General features: G+C 42.1%; 1 protein-coding gene across 2 annotated transcripts in view; it reads right to left on the bottom strand.

Moving 5' to 3' along the window:
- The window catches only part of DAPP1 (dual adaptor of phosphotyrosine and 3-phosphoinositides 1), a 169,274-nt gene that overhangs the window by 39,848 nt on the left and 109,967 nt on the right, over positions 1 to 19,459 (bottom strand). For both annotated transcript variants that reach the window (XM_073589688.1, XM_073589681.1), the window contains exon 4: positions 14,868 to 15,001. In XM_073589688.1, the coding sequence (XP_073445789.1) occupies positions 14,868 to 15,001 (134 nt within the window). The remainder of the gene's footprint in view (positions 1 to 14,867; positions 15,002 to 19,459) is intronic.

Here is a 19,459-nt window from a genome sequence, read left to right as displayed (position 1 = left end):
TATTGGACATTCCGAATGTATTTTTCTCCAATATGTTGAATCCTTTCTTTATAATCTTCATGCATGTTGTATACTGATCAATATGTAGATAGTTTATATGTTTGATCTGCTTTTATAGCTCATGTTTTTAAGTCTCTCACATACGTTTATAATTACCCTGATGGGAGTGGGATGTATATAAGGTTCCATGTTTGGAAAGCAGATTAGATTCTGGACCATGAAGAAGGCGGGTTTTACCGCTGAAACACGTAGTCCTATCTGCACGACTTTCCTGCGCTATTGCTGTTTTGAACTGCTTGGACCATTGTATTTTACTGGATTTATGAATAAAAAAGAAAACATTTTTAACAGCATCCTGGATTGCTCACGTTATTGCTGGACCTTGCTTTGCCGTTGTATTATATATATATATATATATATATATATATATATATATATATATATATAAATAATTTGTCGCCATAAAAGGAAGGGGCCCAGACACAATTGCACAGGGGCCCCAAGCTGTCAGTGTCTGCCCCTGATATGTCTAAGCAGTAATGTTGAGGTTCTGACTAAGCAGCCACATATTTGGTATTTCTACATTCAGCTGAAATTGTGGGACACATTCTGGTGCCATTTTTACCTATTTCTCCTTGTGGAAATGTACAATCTGGGGCTAAAACAAAATTCTTTTGGTCGAAATGTAATTATTTTTTCTTCAATGCCCAATGGTATAAAATTCTGTGACACACCTATGGCGTAAACATGCTCACTGTACCCCTAGATGAATTCATTTAGAGGGGTTGTTTGTAAAACGGGGTAACTTATGGGGATTTTTGGCTGTTCTGGCTCCTCAGAGGCTCTACAAATGCAACATGGCACTCAAGCCAGTCCAACAAAATCTGAAAGCCAATATGGTGCTTCTTCCCTTCTGAGATTTGCGCTGTGCCTCAAAAGTAGCTTTCCACCACATATGGGATATCGGTATACTCAGGAGAAATTGCACAACAATTTTTGGGTCCACTTTCTCCATTTATTCCATGGCGCTTTACATATGAAAAGGGGAATATAGACAAGTACAATAAACATGTATAAGACAAGGGACACACAAGTACAGAAGGAGAGAGGACCCTGCCCGCGAGGGCTCACAGTCTACAGGTTTAGGCACATCAGAGTCTCTCCAAATGCAACATGACACCCTGCAGACCATTCTATCAAAGTCAGAATTCCAGAATGTCGCTCCTTCCTTTCTGAGCCCTGCCGTGTGCCCAATCACATATGGCGTATCAGCATACTCAGGAAAAATCGCATAACAAATTTTTCTCCCTATATATTTAACCCTATAGCTACTGTATATGGCTAAGCACTGAAGAATAAGGAACTTCTAGGTTGAAAATAAAAATCCCTAGTGAAAATTAAAAAATGGGGCTAAAAAAACATTTTTCTGGGAAAAAAATTTAATTTTTAATTTTCGTGGGTCTACATTATAAACGTCTGTGAAAGTTCACCTTGGAGATCAAGGTGCTCACCACCCATCTAGATACATTGCTTGAGTGGTCTAGTTTCCAAAATGAGTCACTTGTGGGGGGTTTCCACTGTTTAGGCACATCAGGGGATCTCCAAATGTGACGGCGTCTGCTAATGATTCCAACAAATTTTGCATTCATAAAGTCAAATGGCACTCATTCTCTTGGGAAAATAAATAAATTTGGGTGTGAAGTCAAATTTTTGTGAAAAAAGTTACATTTTCATTTTTTCCTTCCACATTACTTCAGTTCCTGTGAAACACCTTTGAATTAACCTGAGTTAATAAACTTTTTGAATTTGGTTTGGAGCATCTTGAGGGGTGCAGTTTTTAGAATGGTGTCACTTTTGGGTATTTTCTGTTATATAGACCCCTCAAAGTCACTTCAAATGTGGTGTGGTCTCTAAAAAAAAAAATATCGTTTTGTAAATATGAGAAAATCGCTGGTCAAATTTTAACATTTCTAACTTCCTAACAAAAATATTTGTTTCAAAATTTGTGCTGACGTAAAGTAGATATGTGGGAAATGTTATTTATTAACCATTTTGTGTGACATAGCTATGATTTAAGGACATAAAAATTAAAGTTTGAAAATTGCACAAAATGTGGTCATGAGACACTGTTATGGGGGGGGGGAGCTGCTACTGACAATGCTAAAGGGGTAATATCCCCCCATCCTGGTGAATATATATCCCCCCATCCTGATATATATGTCACCATCCAGGTATATATGGCCCCACTTCCTGGCATACATGGACACCATCCCCATTCTGGCATACATGGCCCCCCCATTCCCATCCTGCTCTATATGGCCACCATCACCATCCCCATCTTGCTATACATGGCCACCATCACCATCCTGCACACATATGGGGCCACCATCACGCTGCACACTTAAAAAATTACACAATTCGCAGCGGTGTCCTGTTCTGAACCTAGAAGCTGATTTCAGTGTGTAATAGAGCATGACGTCACTGCCATGCGCCCTCACACACTGAGGTCAGCTGTTAGAATACTCACTGCACCCCACACCTGGGATTAAGAGCGAGCAGTGAATATTCATCTCCTTTAATAGTAGGCACAATGTTAGCTGCAGCTGCCAACTCCTGCAGAGGCTGGGTGATCATGTGAGCCCGCCATTAAAGAGAATGAATATTCACTACTCACCCATAATCCCGGGTGTTGAGCGCAGGGAATATTCATTCCATTTAATAGAAGACAAACATGATCGCCCGGCACTGTGGCTAACACTGTGCCCGTTATTTAAGAAATGAATATTCACTGTTCCACATTCCAATAATCACTCCCACCTCTCGGTGCCAGATTCAGTGCAGAGAAGTGGGTGATACTATAGGCATGGGGAGCAGTGAATATTCAGTGAATGTTAATTTTCTTTTAACAGCAGGCACAATGTTAGCCGCAACAGCCAACTCTTGCCCCTTGCGACCCGCTGCTCTCCCATTTACAGCCACAGGGGATATATACTGTACTAGCTGAAGAGCCCGGCGCTGCTCTGCATATAGTAACTAACTACGGTTAGTTCTAACAAATTATAATGAGATAGAGATTATATATATATATATATATTCTCATCTCTCTCTCTCTGAGTGTAGCGCCACGCCCACTCCGCATAGCCACACTCACTATAATATCCCAAATCATCCCGTCAGCCAGAGCCACTGGACAACTAGCACTAATATCCCACATCATCCCATCAGCCAGAGCCACGGGACTACTACCCCTAATATTCCACATTAACCCATCAGCCAGAGCCACCGGACTACTGCCCCTAATATCCCACATTATCCCGTCAGCCAGAGCCACTGGACAACTAGCACTAATATCCCACATCATCCTATCAGCCAGAGCCACCAGACTACTACCCCTAATATCCCACATCATTCCGTCAGCTTGGGGTCAGAACCAGAGCGCTAATTGGAACGGTCCTAACTTCGATACCGGGGATCCCTTTAAGAGAGGCCCGGTGTCAGAACCAGAGCGCTGAGTGGATTTGCCCTGACTTCCATACCAATGATCCCTTTAATAGAAGCCTGAGGTAAGAATCAGCACGCTGAGGGATTTACCATAACTTCCATACCGGAGATCCCTTTAAGAGAGGCCTGAGGTCAGTACCAGAGCATTAGAAGGCAATTGCCCTGACTTCCATATCAGGAACCCCTTTAAGAGAGCCTAGGGTCAGGACCAGAACGCTGAGTGGAATTGCCCTAACTTCCATACCAGGGATCCCTTTAAGAGAGCCTGGGATCAGAACCAGAGCGCTGAGTGGGTTTTCCCTGACTTGCATACCAATGATCCCTTTAATAGAACTCTGGAGTCAGAATCAGAGCCCTGAGGGATTTGCCCTAACTTCCATACCGGAGATGCCTTTAAGAAAGGCCTGGGGTCAGTACCAAAGTGCAGAGTAGATTTGACCTAAATTCCATACCAATGATCCCTTTAAGAGAAACTGGGGTCAGAACCACAGAACTGAGTTTAACGGTCCTAACTTCCATATCGGAGATCCCTTTAAACCCTTTCCTACAATGGATGTAATATTCCGTCCATGTGACCTGGGACCTAATTCCTATGGACAGAATATTACGTCAAGACACATAGCGATCAGCAGCGCCTACGTGGTGAGCGCAGATGATCGCGGCCGGGTGTCAGCTGATTATCACAGCTGACACCCGGCACAATGTGTCAGGGGCGGTCACGGACCGCCCCCGACACGTTAACCCCTGGCACACTGCGATCAAACACGATCGCAGTGTACCGGCGGTTTAGGGAAGCATCGGCAGGGAGGGGGCTCCCTCCGTGCTTCCTTGAGCCCCCCACAGCAGCGCAATGTGCAGCACTGCTGTGGGGGTCTCCTTCCCTGCTGGTCCCCGGATCCAATATGGCGGCAGGGACCTTCGGGGGCCTGCAGGGAGCTGGCTTCCTCATGCCTGCAAAGCGCAGGCAAGGAGGAAGCCTGTGTAGTGGCTGTGACAGATTGCTGATCTGTCACAGCAATCTGTGATGTGACAGATCAGCGATAATAAAAGTACACATATTTGGTATCGCCGCGTCCGTAACGACCCGCCCTATAAAACTGTCCCATTAGTTAACCCCTTTAGTGAACCTCTTAAAAAATAAAAATAAAAAATAAGCAAAAAATAATGATCTATTATCATACTGCTGAACAAAAAGTGCAATAACGCGCGATCAAAAAGACGCATATAAATATCCATGGTACCGCTGAAAACATCATCTTGTCCCGCAAAAAACGAGCTGCCACACAGCATCATCAACGAAAAAATAAAAAAGTTATAGCCCGCAGAATAAAGCGATGCAAAAATAATTATTTTTTATATAAAATTGTTTTCATTGCATAAAAGCGCCAAAACATAAAAAACACATAAATGAGGTATCACTGTAACTGTACTGACTCGAAGAATAAAAGGGGTTTATCAATTTTACCTCAAGCGGAACGGTGTAAACGCACCCCCCAAAAGAAATTCATGAAACGCTGGTTTTTGTTCATTCTGCGTCCCAAAACTTGGAATAAAAAGTGATCAAAAGATGTCACGTGCCAGAAAATGATACCAGTAAAAAATGTCAACTCGTCCCGCAAAAAATAAGACCTCACATGACTCAGTGGGTCAAAATATGGAAAAATCATAGCTCTCAATATGTGGTGATGCAAAAACTATTTTTACAATAAAAAGCGTCTTTTAGCGTGCGACAGCTGCCAAGAATAAAAACCGCCATAAATAGTAAATCAACCCCCCCCCCCGTTATCACCCCCTTAGTTAGGGAAAAATAATAAAATTTAAAAAATGTAATTTATTTCCATTTTCCCCATTAGGGTTAGGGCTGAGATTAGGGTTAGGGGTGTGTTCGGGTTAGGGTTGGAGTTATAATTGGGGGGTTTCCACTGTTTGGGCACATCAGGTGCTCTCCAAACACAACATGGCATCTGATCTCAATTCCAGCCAATTCTGCGTTGAAAAAGTCAAATGGTGCTCCTTCCCTTCCAGGCTCTGCCATGCGCCCAAACAGTGTTTTACCCCCACATATGGGGTATCAGCCTACTCAGGACAAATTGCAAAACAACTTTTGGGGTCCAATTTCTCCTGTTACCCTTAGGAAAATAAAAAATTGGGGGCAAAAATATAATTTGTCATTATATGTTGGGGGCTGCCTATTGCTTTGGGGTCTGCTCTGGGGCAGTTTAGTTTTTCCCCTGTCTTTAGGCTATGTAGTTCTCCGGCTGTGATCGAGGGGTCTAGGGCACCGTAGGAACCCCCCACGGCTACTGCTAGTTGTTGTGGATAGGTTCAGGGGTCTGCAGTCCGATAGCTGCCAACCTCTCTGGTTTTTCTGGACTTAGTATTTTGTTTTTTCCTCCTTCGGTGACTCATCATTTCCCACCCACATATCACATATCAGCGTACTCAGGACAAATTGCACATTAACTTTTGCAGTCCAATTTCTCCTGTTACCCTTGGTAAAATAAAAAAATTGAACCTGAAGTATTTTTTTTTTTGTGAAAAGTTAAAAGTTCATTTTTTTTTTAAATATTCAAAAAATCCCTGTGAAGCACCTGAAGGGTTAATAAACTTCTTGAATGTGGTTTTGAGCACGTTAAGAGGTGCAGATTGTAGAATGGTGTGACTTTTGGGTATTTTCTATCATATAGACCCCTCAAAGTGGCTTCAAATGTGATGTGGTCCGTAAAAATAAAATGGTGTTGCAAAAATGAGAAATCGCTGGTCAACTTTTAACCCTTATAACTTCCTAACACAAAAAAATTTTGGTTCCAAAATTGTGCTGATGTAAAGTAAACATGTGGGAAATGTTAATTATTACGTTTTTTGTGTGCCGTATCTCTGTGATTTAAGGGCATAAAAAAAAGCTGGAAAATTGTGAAATTTTCAAAATTTTCGCCAAATTTCTGTTTTTTTCACAAACAGGTTATTTGAATGAAATTTTTTCTCTAACATGAAGTACAATATGTCATGAGAAAACAATTTGTCCTTTGTGGACATCAGCTGACCCTGTGTGAAAGGTTATACCATTTACAAAAGGGGGAAATTGATTTAGAAGGGTAAGGCTAAGTGCACAAGTACCGGAACTCTCGCGGAAATTACCGCGAGAATTCCGGAATTCCATTCCGCGGGAAAATCGTATTTTAAATTCCCGCGATTTTCCCGTGGAAAAACTAGCATTTTGCAAGCGTAATTAGCTTGCAAAATGCTAGCGTTTTCCAAGCGATCTGTAGCATCGCTTGGAGAACTGATTGACAGGTTGGTCACACTCGTCAAACATAGTGTTTGACGAGTGTGACCAACTTTTTACTACTGAGGCCGCCTATGCAGCATCAGTAGTAAAAGATAGAATGTAAAAAAAAATAAAAAATGTTGTTGTTCTTACCTTCCGACGTCCCGCGCATCCGTTCCCAGTAATCCTTTGCGAAAATGCCCGATGACGTCCGTTCTCACGGGATCGCGATGTCTCGCGGTAATTCGCGATGATGTCGCGCGAATAACCGCGAGACTTCGCAATCCCGCGAGAAAGGACGCCATCGCGGGCATTTTCGCAAAGGCTTACTGGGACCGGAAGCGTGGAGAGAGGCCGGAATGCTGCGCGGGACGCCGGAAGGTAAGAATAACAATATTTTTTATTTTAAATTCTATTTTTTACAGGGATATGGTACCCAAAGCCCGGAGGACAGTCTCCTCTCCTCCGGACCGTGGGTACCATCCGCAATTGTTCTGCTTACTTTCCGCATGGTGTGCACAGCCACATGCGGGAAGTAAGCGGAACAATGCATTCCTATGGGTGCGGGATCGCCGCGATTCCGCAAATTAATGAGCATGCTGCGATTTTTACCGCGAAGCGATTCCGCCGCGGTAAAAAACCGCAGCATTAGCACAGCATTGCGGAATCCCATAGGAATGCATGGGATGCTTATTTTTCGCGTTTTCGCGGCAAAATCGCGCGGTTAAAACCGCCGCAGAAACGCAAAAAAAAACACCACGTGTGAACTCAGCCTTAATGGTTTGCCTTTAAATGCCTTTCACCTCTCATTGCTAGAATTTATTCTCATGACACAACAGTCTGACAGTCTCCTCTTCAAGGAAACTATGCTTCTTATCATATATGTTCTCAATAGTCAGCCACAACGTGTTCTGGGTACATGGTAAACAAGGTATGACCCTGGGTAAATGGTGGGGGTTACATGAGCTACATTTGTTGTAAATGGTATAAAATATTGCCTTGTGTTTCATTACGTCAGATAAAGTGATTTGCCTACGACCTGTGTGCAGTCTCTTGTCTCCATGCGCGCTTGTCAATTAAGGGCGAAAGGCTACTTTCACACTTGCGTTTTTTTTGTGCTGCATGCGCAGTGCAAATGCGCATAAAAACGCATCATGCGTTTTCTTATTTTTTTGCAAAAAAACGCATGCGTTTTTTGCACTGACGTGCGCATGACCATGCGCACATCAGCGCTCCCATAGACTTTAATGGGTTTTGAGTGAATTTCGTGTGCATTGCGTGCGCATGCATTTTTTTGAGACAGGTTAGACACACAAAAAATGCAACAGGATGCATTTTGTGCGCCCGGGCGCACACTACAAAAAAACGCATGCGCGTACAAACGCATGACTATGCGTACCCATGTTAAGTTTAGCAAAAAAAAACGCAACTCCGCTCAAAAATCGCAAGTGTGAAACCAGCCTAACCTCCTAATTTGGCCTCACTGGTGATCTGGCATGCCTGACTTTGGGTCAGAACGAAAACAGCTACAACATCCGTGTTTTAAATACGGATCTGTGTGTCCAATTTATGAGACTTACAGCTTGTCCCATTACATTTGTTTAGACTTAAAATTAAAAAAAATTGATGGGGAATCGGGGATTCATTAAAACTTGGTGAAAAGCTGAAAACATACTTTTACATTAATGTTCCATTTGTGTGTCATCCCATCCATTTTTAAACTGACCCACTGAGTTGATGGCCCAGATTCATGAAGACCGACATTGTTCAGGTGTGCCTGCAAAGTATGCTGGTGTCTCCATGCGCCTCGTAATCAACTTTACTACAGTCAGAATGGAGTAAGATTTAGGATATAAGGTATGCCAGTACTTGCCATGAATTTGACAGGTGGGCATCACCATGCTTCGTTACGGCTTGCTTTGGCCAACTCTCCTCCATTTTGGTGAAGTTGGCCAAAGCTGGTGTGAAAAAAGTAAAAAGTCGTAAAACAATGTGTGTTGTGCAAAAATCTTGAGACTTTTCATCCCGTTTTTTTTTTTTTTTTGAATGGCAGAATTTTGATGTAATCACTGATGATTATGGGCCACAGGCTAAAAAAAAAGTTCAGTCTCTACCCATCAGACTTTAAAAACATGAGAAAAAAACAGATTGTTTTATACAGATGAAAAAATGAAACGTGTAAATGTACACTATATTGCTCTGATCATTCATTTTGTTTTTTAATCAGAGAAAATTTGCAGTTGAGTCCTCTGCTCATTTTGTTGCCTGTGACCAAATCTCACACAATTTGGCATTTAGGACAGAAATGCAATATCCACATACCCTGCTCAGAAGTTTCTATAATTTCCTCGATATAATTCTTTAAGTACCACGATCAATGTGATTGAGAGCCTATATGAACTGGTCATACAACCTATGGTGAATTGAAGCACCCAAGGATATTTGGCCATATTCGTTGTGTTTAGGGCATCCTTGGTATGTGTGCTAATACAAACTAATATACTGTACTGACAAACAGCAAAACAGTAGCGTTAAAGAAATAAGAATGCTAGTAACGTTAGTAACTAATAATGTTAATTTCATTCTTTTCTGAACTTCTAAAGAACTTGCTTCTGTACAGAAAAATGTCCAGCATTGTGTAACGCTGTGATAAACCATGTTCTTCCCTTTTCTCAGAAATTTAGACAACCAGTATTCACCACAGATCTACCACAATGCAAAAGGATTGACCAATGAGCAAACAGCATAGCTGGCAGAGATAACTACTCATTTAATTTCAGCTTATGGTATTATTCAGACGGGTATTGTAACACCAAGACCACATCCCCTGCGATCTACATTCTGGTCCAAGTGATATTCCTGATGTACAAACAGTTAGAGAGAACCTGTCAGCTTCCCCAGGCCTCCGAAAAAGCCCCCATGTCTTCATCCATCTCTTACTATACTTTCAAAACAAGCCCCTTATGGTGGCTTATTGCTTTGCCCATCACCATAAAATCGGTTTTATAACTTGTACTGTGATATGTTAATTAGCGGGTGACTAGTGGTACAGGAGTTTTCTTCCCCAGACTAGGGACATGCGCGTATTTTCGAACTGAATGCGAATCGACAAAACATTGGATCACACTCAAACCATAGTTGTTCTATGGGGCCGCACACATGTCTGAGGAAAAAGTCACAACATGTTTGATTTGCATTTGATATTCGGATCGCACTCAGCCATGTACCATTAGTTAATGAATCTGTGGCAAACATCGGACTGCACTCAGAATTTTTTTTTACCATCTTCTCCACATCTGGAAAGAATCGGATCTCACTATAATCAAACTTTGATCAGAATTTTATCAGGTGTGATTAGCATAATCATCCGAGTCTCTTGGATGAGAGAAAATACAGTGGTGTGAACCCAGCCTCGACCCCACTGATCATGTTATCAGATACCTGTGGGCGTGAGTGTTATGAATTGTTATGAAAAGCGGCGTTGTCACCAATTCTTTGAAAATCTCTGCCTCCCTGACTATGCCCACTACAAATAGGGATACGCACCCCAGCTTCATCGACACACTGCACATACCCAGGGAAACAGCGGTGATGCAAGACAGTGCCAGCCTCGATTTGCAGACCTGGTGGTAACAGCTGGCCGATTCCTGCGCCACCACTGCCCCCCTGGGTATGTGCAGTGAGCTGATGAACCTGGAGTGCATACACCCAGCTTACTGCGCATTGTCAAGGAGGCAGAGATTGGCAAATACTCAGCAGTGATGCCGTGCTTGCAGATTTGTCACTCACGCCCACAGGGTAACATTAGGATTAGTCTGGGGAAAAAAAATGCCCCCATATCACCACCAATTATAAAAATGAGTTTATGGTGATAGACAAAGCAATAAGAAACCAAAAGGGGATTGTTTGAAAGTTTAAGGGTTGAATAAAGACATGGAATTGGTTTAGGGGGCTTGAGGAAGCTGACAGGTTACCACTGTCTTAATTAAGTCTGTAGTATTAAAGGAATTTTCTTACAAATAAGCAGATAAAAAATAACACAAAATAACTCAAAATATCACAAAATATAGCAATCTGTCATTAATAATTCTGGTGCTTTTTTACTTTAGTGCAACATTTATCCATGGCCTCTCCTTTAGAAAAGAGACTACAATTGTCAGCATTCTGGTGCATTTATCATAGTTAATCTGATCCAGAACGGCCAGTCTTGGTGGTCACAAATGCCAGGTAGTCCCCGTCAGACTGCCTGTATTGTTTTGCAATTTTGTCTGATCTCGAACAATCCCTTTAAAAAGCTTCTTCCTTATTTTCAAGATGTGTGATGTAATCACCAAATTCAAGGCTGCCTGGATCATCTATCATGACAGGTTAAGCAGGCTTCATAATTGGAGTGATTTGATGACACCAGTTGTAAAAAATTTTCATTCTGAGTGAGTGTATTGTTGTTGCTCCAGTTTTACAAGGATGTTTGCATAGATTATTACATCTGTAATTAATGCAAGATCTGTGGCTTGTGCTTGCCCATTAAGAACAAAAATAAGACTTGCTAAGGTCTGATCACATTGGGAGTGTTCTCCAACGTATAATTCTGATTAAAGTCCCTGGAATATACCACTAGAATGAACCACATTCTAGGCAGTGCTCCTTTTTTGTGATCTTCTGTACAGAAAAGTGTAGTAGTCTTATTCATTCAGATCCAGAAATGGGCTCTCTTATATGCCAAAAAGACACTATTTTGTTATATTATGGTTGCTTTGAGGCCTATGGATATGTTTTATATATGTGTATGGGTATGATATTATAATAATTATGATATATTACGTTTTGTTTACGCCTCTGCTCTTCTTTCGCCCCGATGCCGTATGTTATTAGTGTATGTATATTTGTAATATATGATGGTACTGCTACACGACTTAGTGTATTACCACTCTTATACAATGGTACTGCTACACTGTTATGTGTATTACTGTGTCTTACTGAATGTATATATGTATAATGATATGCTTTTGTAATGCTACTATGTATAGCGTACAGGGTAAGTGTAGTGTTTATGTTTGGCCACTAGATGGGGGGTATTCTAGTGTACTTATAGTATAGGAGTTACAGTTAGTTACTAGTTAACTAGGAGGGGTGTGCTGCAGGATAAGCAGGAGCTTTTCCTGAAGTGTAGTCAGTTCAGGCCAGGGTGCCCTTCTGTGAGTACGGGCCTAAGGACCCAGGGTTAATACCCAATTCGCTTGCATGGGCTTACTTGCCAAGGAATAATGTGGCAGCTCCGTTACGTTCAAACTAGAAGCCCAGTCATTCACAGCACCAGGTCAGGACAGCAGCAGGCCAGTACAGCAGGAGATCACAGTGGACTAAGAGCAAGGTCTTGAGACAAAAGTAGTGACAACGTGGGGACACAGGTGGCTCCAGAATGTGGCAACTTATTACTTGGACTGATGCCCTCAGATCCGGGGCAAAACAGTAGAGGAAACTTCCAGAAACAGCGAGTTTGACCCAGGAGGATGCTGTGTCATCGCAAGGGACAGTATAGTGCAGGTCGCTCGCCATGTGGCAACTGACTTTGGGAGCTGATGATCTTATTTCTGGGGCGAAACAGACAGGTGAATGTCTACCCATAGCAGAGCTGAACAGGAAGGATGCTGAGGGCTTGTCTGGGATGGTCCGACCCAGCTACGTGCTGTGCAACAGTGAGAGAAGTGCAGGGAAAGAGAAGGAACAATGTAGTGTGAAGCCTGTTGTTAATGTTGTGAAGACTATGGATGTGCTGTGTAGAGAACCCAGTAAAGATGTTCTTGTTAAAGTTGAAATGGACTGTGTCTCAGTTAATGCAAATTCACCCGGAAAGGGTCCCCTGCGGCATAGAGAAGATCCTAAAGGAGCCAGACCTGAAGACACAGGTATGCTAACTAGTGAATATTGTTTTTCTGTGAGGGGAGGCCAGGACACTAATGCCCAGGTATCCTCGGCCATGACTACGGTCCTGGCTGAACCTTACATATGCACCAGGAGCTTTCACAGTTCATATACTTAACATGAATTAAAGATGTGAACTAAATATTTGATTTTGCGGTGACCGGCCATCTAATGTGCAAGGGGGATCTCGTGAACCAACCTCAATAGATAACGTGAGCATAAATGTCAAGCAGGTTGAAAGCTAAAATTGCATCCCTTTGTTCTCTGGGTATATACCCACTTGCAAAGGAGTCTGACATCATCATCTTACTCAGATTTCCTCAAACAGTATGGAGAAGCCGGAAAAAATAGCTAATGGCCCATCAAGCATTTGCCCAACAGCAATCTAAGGTATATGGGCACTGTGAGGGAAATCTAAACATTCAAGTAACTTTTCAGAATGGGTTGTCATGTGTGTAGTGTACATAAGTAATAACTCCATCACTTGACATTATCTGCCTTGCAACCTGTATCTTTTTTTTTTATCAGTTTTCCTCTACACAAGCGCCATCTCTAAATTGTTATTGATTCTCAGCGACTAGGAGGAGACTAGCTGCTATGTTGCCTTCCATACACTAAAAACACATTGGGTTTTGTTTCCTGCTATTTCTTTCCTTTGATAGCACGTAGACAAGAGCAAAAGAGGCATGGATGACTTTACACAGTAGTACTGACTAGTGTAGCTGTGAATCCAGCTTTGTGGTAAGATAAATTACTTGTTCCTCTGTTTGTGTCAGTCATTCTGTGTGATTCTGACTTGTCTTGAGAAAGATGAATTTGGGCTGTTTTTTTGCAGAGTGAACAAAGAGGTCAGGAGGCGGGAGTAGGGAGATGGCTCAAAAAAGTCTGATAAATGGAGAAAGAAGTGGATTTCTCTGAGAAGATACACTACTAGGTTTCTGATATTATATTGACTTGTACTATTGATCTATGAAAAGTTTGCAAAGAGTACAGTTCCAGTTAAATGACACATTTACACATTTTTTTCTCATCCATGTGCTGACTGTTTTCATAGTAAACAGTACACACAGTTTAACAGAATTAGTTACATGTCCTTTTTATGGATCCATATCCAATCTGTTAAACACTTCCTATTCTGGTCCAGTTTTGTGGATTAGCCACGACCATTCAAGTCTATGGGGAGCCATTAAAAATGCAAGACATGTTTTCTAACAGCTTTCCATCTATATTTAATTGATCCTTTACTAAGTGAGAATGAAAAAAAGGATCAGTTTACCGCCTTCAGTTTGAAAAAAATGTATGTGAAAAAAGGATACAAAACAGATGCCACACAAGAGAAAAACTGTGTTGCAAGTCAAAATCAGGACAAAAAGTTAGAATTGAAAGATTTACTCATGTTCTGGATTTTTGAACCACTCCTGATTTTGGTTTATAAATAGTGGAACATGACATGTTAATAATATGCAAAATGATGAAAAAAAATGGAAAGAAAATTTTGAAAACATCTCAATTTACTCTATCAAGTATGAGTGACACATGCAGAAATAGACACAACTACATGACTTAGCTGCGATCAATGAGATAATTAATGGTTGAAAATCATAAAGATTCGCTGCTGGCAGCTGCCTTTGCAATTCTTTGCCAATGATGTCCCAGATGTGCTCAGTGGGAGACAAACCCCAGAGATGCTGCAGGCCATGTTAGAACATTTAGGCCACACAGGCTGCTTTCATATTTAGGAATGTATTTGCAATTTTCTGTCCACAAGTTTCTTAAAGCCTATTTATACTGCGCGATTGTAGTGAACGAGTGCACCTAAGAATATTTATTTCCCAATAATCATGCAGTCTAAACAGGCTACTGATCACCCAACCAATGAGCAGAATGCTCCTACGTTGGACAAAATGATGTGTAAACAGGACTCACGCTGCCAAGAACAGCAGCAGCTTATAGTGATAGATTTGAAATGGGGTATGTTGGTTGGTGCTGAAACGTGCTGCCGATGGGAGGTCGTTTAACACCCAGTGTAAATAGGCCTTTACGAAGCCTTTCAACCTTATTATATATAGTACTGTATATAGAATGATCCCTGTATTGTGTGGTTTATTAAGACAGCATGAGAACCATAGAATGTAACAGCACAAAGAAAAACATGACCAGATCCAATGTAACATACCTGATTCGCTTCCTATCAAAGGCTGATTAGCAAAATGTTCGATAAAATCTTTTACAGATAAGAATTCATTGAATCCGAACTTGATTGATGTCCCACACTGATAGACTTGATAATGTTTAACAGAGTCCTTGGCCCTAAAATAGAAGCAGCCAAAAGGTTGTGAGTATACTTTCATTTATTGGAGAACATATTATACATGCATGTTATATTCAAATATCCGCAGAAACAGTACCATCAGTTTTGCTGCTTCCTTTGTTATTCATGTTTGCCATGTCGCTGTTTGTATGGGGAACATATTAAAAGGCAAGAGATCGTGATGTAACTTAAAGGGAACCTGTCAGCAGGATTGTGCACAGTAACCTACAGACAGTGTCAGGTCGGCGCAGTTATACTGATTACAATGATTCCTTGGTTGGGGAAATCCATCTTGTGGTTGTTCTTTAATCTGTATTTTTAGTTTTCAGTTAATGATATGCTCGTGTACTGGGGTGGGGCTTTGGGGGGTCTTCATGTGGTGTTCTGATTAGGTATTCAGCTGTATGTCCACTTAGAAGATTAGACACCAAATATATCGGCTAATGAATGTGCTTCGTTCACTTCAAGTGATACCTCACACTTACACATTAAATACCTCTTCTGGGTGGTGCTTACACATAGAGTAATGGTATATTGCACAAACAAGAAAAGAGATGGAGCACTCACCCGGTCTTTCCCGTTCAATTCCTTTAGTCCATATTAGATGATATCAACATCTCAAAGTGCATGGTGCGGTATGCAGGAGACAGGGGAGTGAGCAGGTGAATCAGCCCGCAACGTCAGGGCCCTCTCCCCTCTGTATCAGTCTGTCATTGTTAGTTTTTTTACTGTAAGTGATATTTGTATTTTGATGTTACCCCGTCTCATGTACAGCACCATGGAATTAATGGTGCTATATAAATAATAATAATTAATAATAATAATATTATTATTATTATTAAGCCTGACGAACGACGGCCGTTTCGCGCTGTTGTCGGCTGCAAAATATTTATCTCTATGACAGGCACTGATCCCTTAGTGACCTGCCTCCTATTTTACATACTACATATAATATGTTTTGAAAAAAAAAAATTCACATGCAGTAGGCCGGCGACAGTGCCTGCACTGTAACATGATCACATGTATAATGTCCACGTAATAATTTTATTTGGTGATATACAGGTATTAAGGAAAAAAAATTCTCTCTCAAAAATGGCGCTGGCCGCGTCTGCGCAGTAGCACCCATTGGCGATCCGATAGATGCTACTGCGCAGGCGGCACCATTTTGAGATATACATGTATTTAGAAAAAAAAATAATCTATCAAAAAATAAAATAATTACATGGACATTATACATGTGATCATGTTACAGCACAGGCGCCACCGCTGGCTAAATGCATGTGAAATTTCTTTTTTTCAAAACATATTATATTCAGTATGTAAAATAGGGGGCAGGTCACTAAGGGATCAGTGACCTGTCATAAGCCACACGGATGAATAACTAATCAGAGCACCAAATGTAGATCCCCCCCCCCCAATAGGCCACCCTGGAGCACCAGCATCTCATTAACTGCAAACTGCACATAAAGATTACACAACAACCACAAGACGGATTTCATCAACCAAGGTATCATTTTAATCAGTATATTGGCACTGACCTGTCACTGTCTATAGCCAGGGTCCTCAAACTACGGCCTGCGGGTCACATGTGGCCAGCCGAGGACATTTATCCGGCCCCTGGGCACGGCCGACATTGAACTTCACTACAATTCAATGCCGGAGGGCCCTGTAATCTTGGGCGGAATGACGAGGTGGCGAGGAAAAGCGATGAGCAGCCCTTCGCATGCAGCACAGACCACGTGATTGTCATCACGCCGCCTGCGCGACCTGATGACGTCACACCGCCTGTGCCAGAAGAAAATGGAGTAGAGCAGGCGCCTCTTCAGAGTAGCGAGAGACATAGGTGAGTACTGGGGTTTTTTTTTTTTTTACCGTCGGGTCCGGTCTAACATGTGGACCTATGCTGCCTATTGGGGACATTTACCTGCCTATTGGGAACCTATACTGTCTATTGGGGACATTTACCCGCCTATTGGGGACTATGCTGCCTATTGGGGTCATTTAACTGCCTATTGGGGAATCTCGCAACACACCAGTCTGAGCCTGAGGTAAAACCTGACTGTCAAGGATGCATTGATGGGCATTAATGAGACTTCATTGATGGGCAGTGCAGTCTGTATGTCTCTGTGTGGGCAATTTTATTGCTGGTATATGGTTCTTGTACCGCTGTATATATATTGGTATTTTACTAATAGCAATTTGGAATCCCTAGGAAACCATGATATCAAGAAAGAACAATTGCTTCACTTGTTACGACTAGCAGTGACAAATATGGAACCATACGTTGACCATCTCATTAGCCAAACACAGGCCCATAGTTCCCATTGAAATACCGGTAAGTTTGCTGATTTAACTTTACTTGTTCTTCATTTTAAATATTGTATTTGTTCCGGTTTTGATTTCTTTTTTTTTTTTTTACACTTCAAAATAAGATATGTGCAGTGTACATAGGAATTTGTTCATAGATTTTTTTATAACTATATTCCGGCCCTCCAATGGTCTGAGGGACCTGAACTGGCCCCCCTGTTTAAAAAGTTTGTGGACCCCTGGTCTATAGGTTACTGTGCACAATCCTGCTGACAGTTTCCCTGTAACATCTACCAGTATTGAATTTTAAAATGATTTTTATGTGGGTTATGAAGGGTGAATATCAACAATATAATCTAAACTAATGTGGGAAAATTAGTTAACATGAATAATATTATAAATAAAACATAATTCATGTACATTCACCAATTTTACAGTATCACTATAAAGAACAAATATGTAAGTCCCTGATATTAATATTTAAGCAAATCTGGCACTGGAATTCATCATGATTGATTGGACATTGCCCAGCAGCATGTAAAAGTTTAGGCACCCCTGGTCAAAATTACTGTTATCGTGAACAGTTAAGCAAGTTGATACTGAAAGGAGAAAGGGCTGAATTTAAAGATAACAAATCTCCTTTGTATTTTAGGCAAAAAAAAAATAAAATTAAAATATACATACACATAATATATATATATGAAAAAAAAAATAGGCAGCACTCAAATGTGAAAAAAGTGGATACTTTACTGATCCTCAGATGGCAACGTTTCAACGGTGGCCCGTCTTTGTCCTTTTGTCATTTTGGCTGTTTGGACACTGCTGAATAGGTTTTGCACCTGCTGTATTATTTTGGTAGTGCTGCCCTTTTTTTCTTGATATATATCATTTTTCCATTTAAAAAAATTACAAAATGGTAAAATGGGTCACTACAAAAGTTTGTGCACGCTTGGAGATTTGTGTGCTCACATAACTTTGACCAGGGATTAAAACATTTGTCTGTTAGGGTTATGGCTTGTTCAGCATCATAGTTGGGAAAGGCCAGGTGATGAAAATTTCCCAGCTTTATAAAAACTTAGGCTTCTCTAACCTTGTATCAAAATACTGCAGCTATTCGTTCTTCTAAACAGCTGCCTAGCGCTCTGAAAATGAAGGCTCACAAATCAGGAAAATCAGGAGAAGGCTATAAAAAGATAAGGAGTTATTAAGAAATGGCAGTTAACAGGAACAGTGAAGCTCAAGATAAGGCCTGGAAGACAAAGCAAAATTTTACCCTTCGCCACGACAGCACCCACTGGAGGTATCGGATCCGCCCCATTTGGAACAGGAAACCCTACAGGAAAGATAAAAGGGGCGGTCCGCCTTTCCTCCTCAGTTTTGGTTTCCTGTTCCAAATGGAGCCACGATATCCTTCAGGAAAAGATTACCTGGGCCAGGCATGCCGCCTGTGCAGTCTCCTTGGGAACGGCAGGGGCTGCGGTCCAGAGGCAGCGTCGGGGGAGATTCCGTTAGACGGCTCCCCCCTCGTCTGGTGAGCGAAGGGTGATGACGGGGTCCGGGGAGGGCCGCCCCGTCTCACCCAGGAGAGCGCCGGCCGGCACCGGGATGCACCGCTGCTGGGAGCGGTAAGAGCGCCAGTGGCGCAGAAGAAAAAAAAAAAAGGGGGAGTATGGAGGTCTCCTTTTGAATGGAGGCGCCAGCGGCGGTGGCGGTGCATGGAGAAGGGGACCGCGTGGAGAGCGGGGCCGCGCGGTAAAGCGGCGCGGTAGCCGGCCGGCGCACAGTCTCCTGACCCCCCCGGAAGTAATGGTTGAACTTCCGGGGCGGAATGGCTGAGAGAGCGTCGGGCATGCGCGCGGTGATCCCTGGGAGGAGGAGCCACTTCCGGGGGGACGGAAAAAAATAAAAAATAAAAAAAGAGGAGCAGGTTATTTAAACAGCGGCGCAGCTGAGCGGCGATGCAGCAATGTCGTCCCCAACGGAAGCACACGCTCCAGCGGGGGATTCTGCAGGAGGTAGCTCCACCAGGGACCGCAACACCGGCCGCAGGAATGAAGCAGGAGAATCAAGGCCTAGGACGTCTCAGCCATCTGATCCAGTAATATAAGGCTTCACTGGGTTAGTGTGCAAAGTATATACTCTGCCTACTA

This window comes from Dendrobates tinctorius, unplaced genomic scaffold, assembly GCF_039654945.1.
Source record: "Dendrobates tinctorius isolate UK_male_01 unplaced genomic scaffold, ASM3965494v1 ptg000011l, whole genome shotgun sequence".
Classification (NCBI taxonomy): domain Eukaryota; kingdom Metazoa; phylum Chordata; class Amphibia; order Anura; family Dendrobatidae; genus Dendrobates; species Dendrobates tinctorius.
Note: the sequence above shows the minus strand (reverse complement) of the source record. Positions and strands in the feature narration are given on the sequence as shown.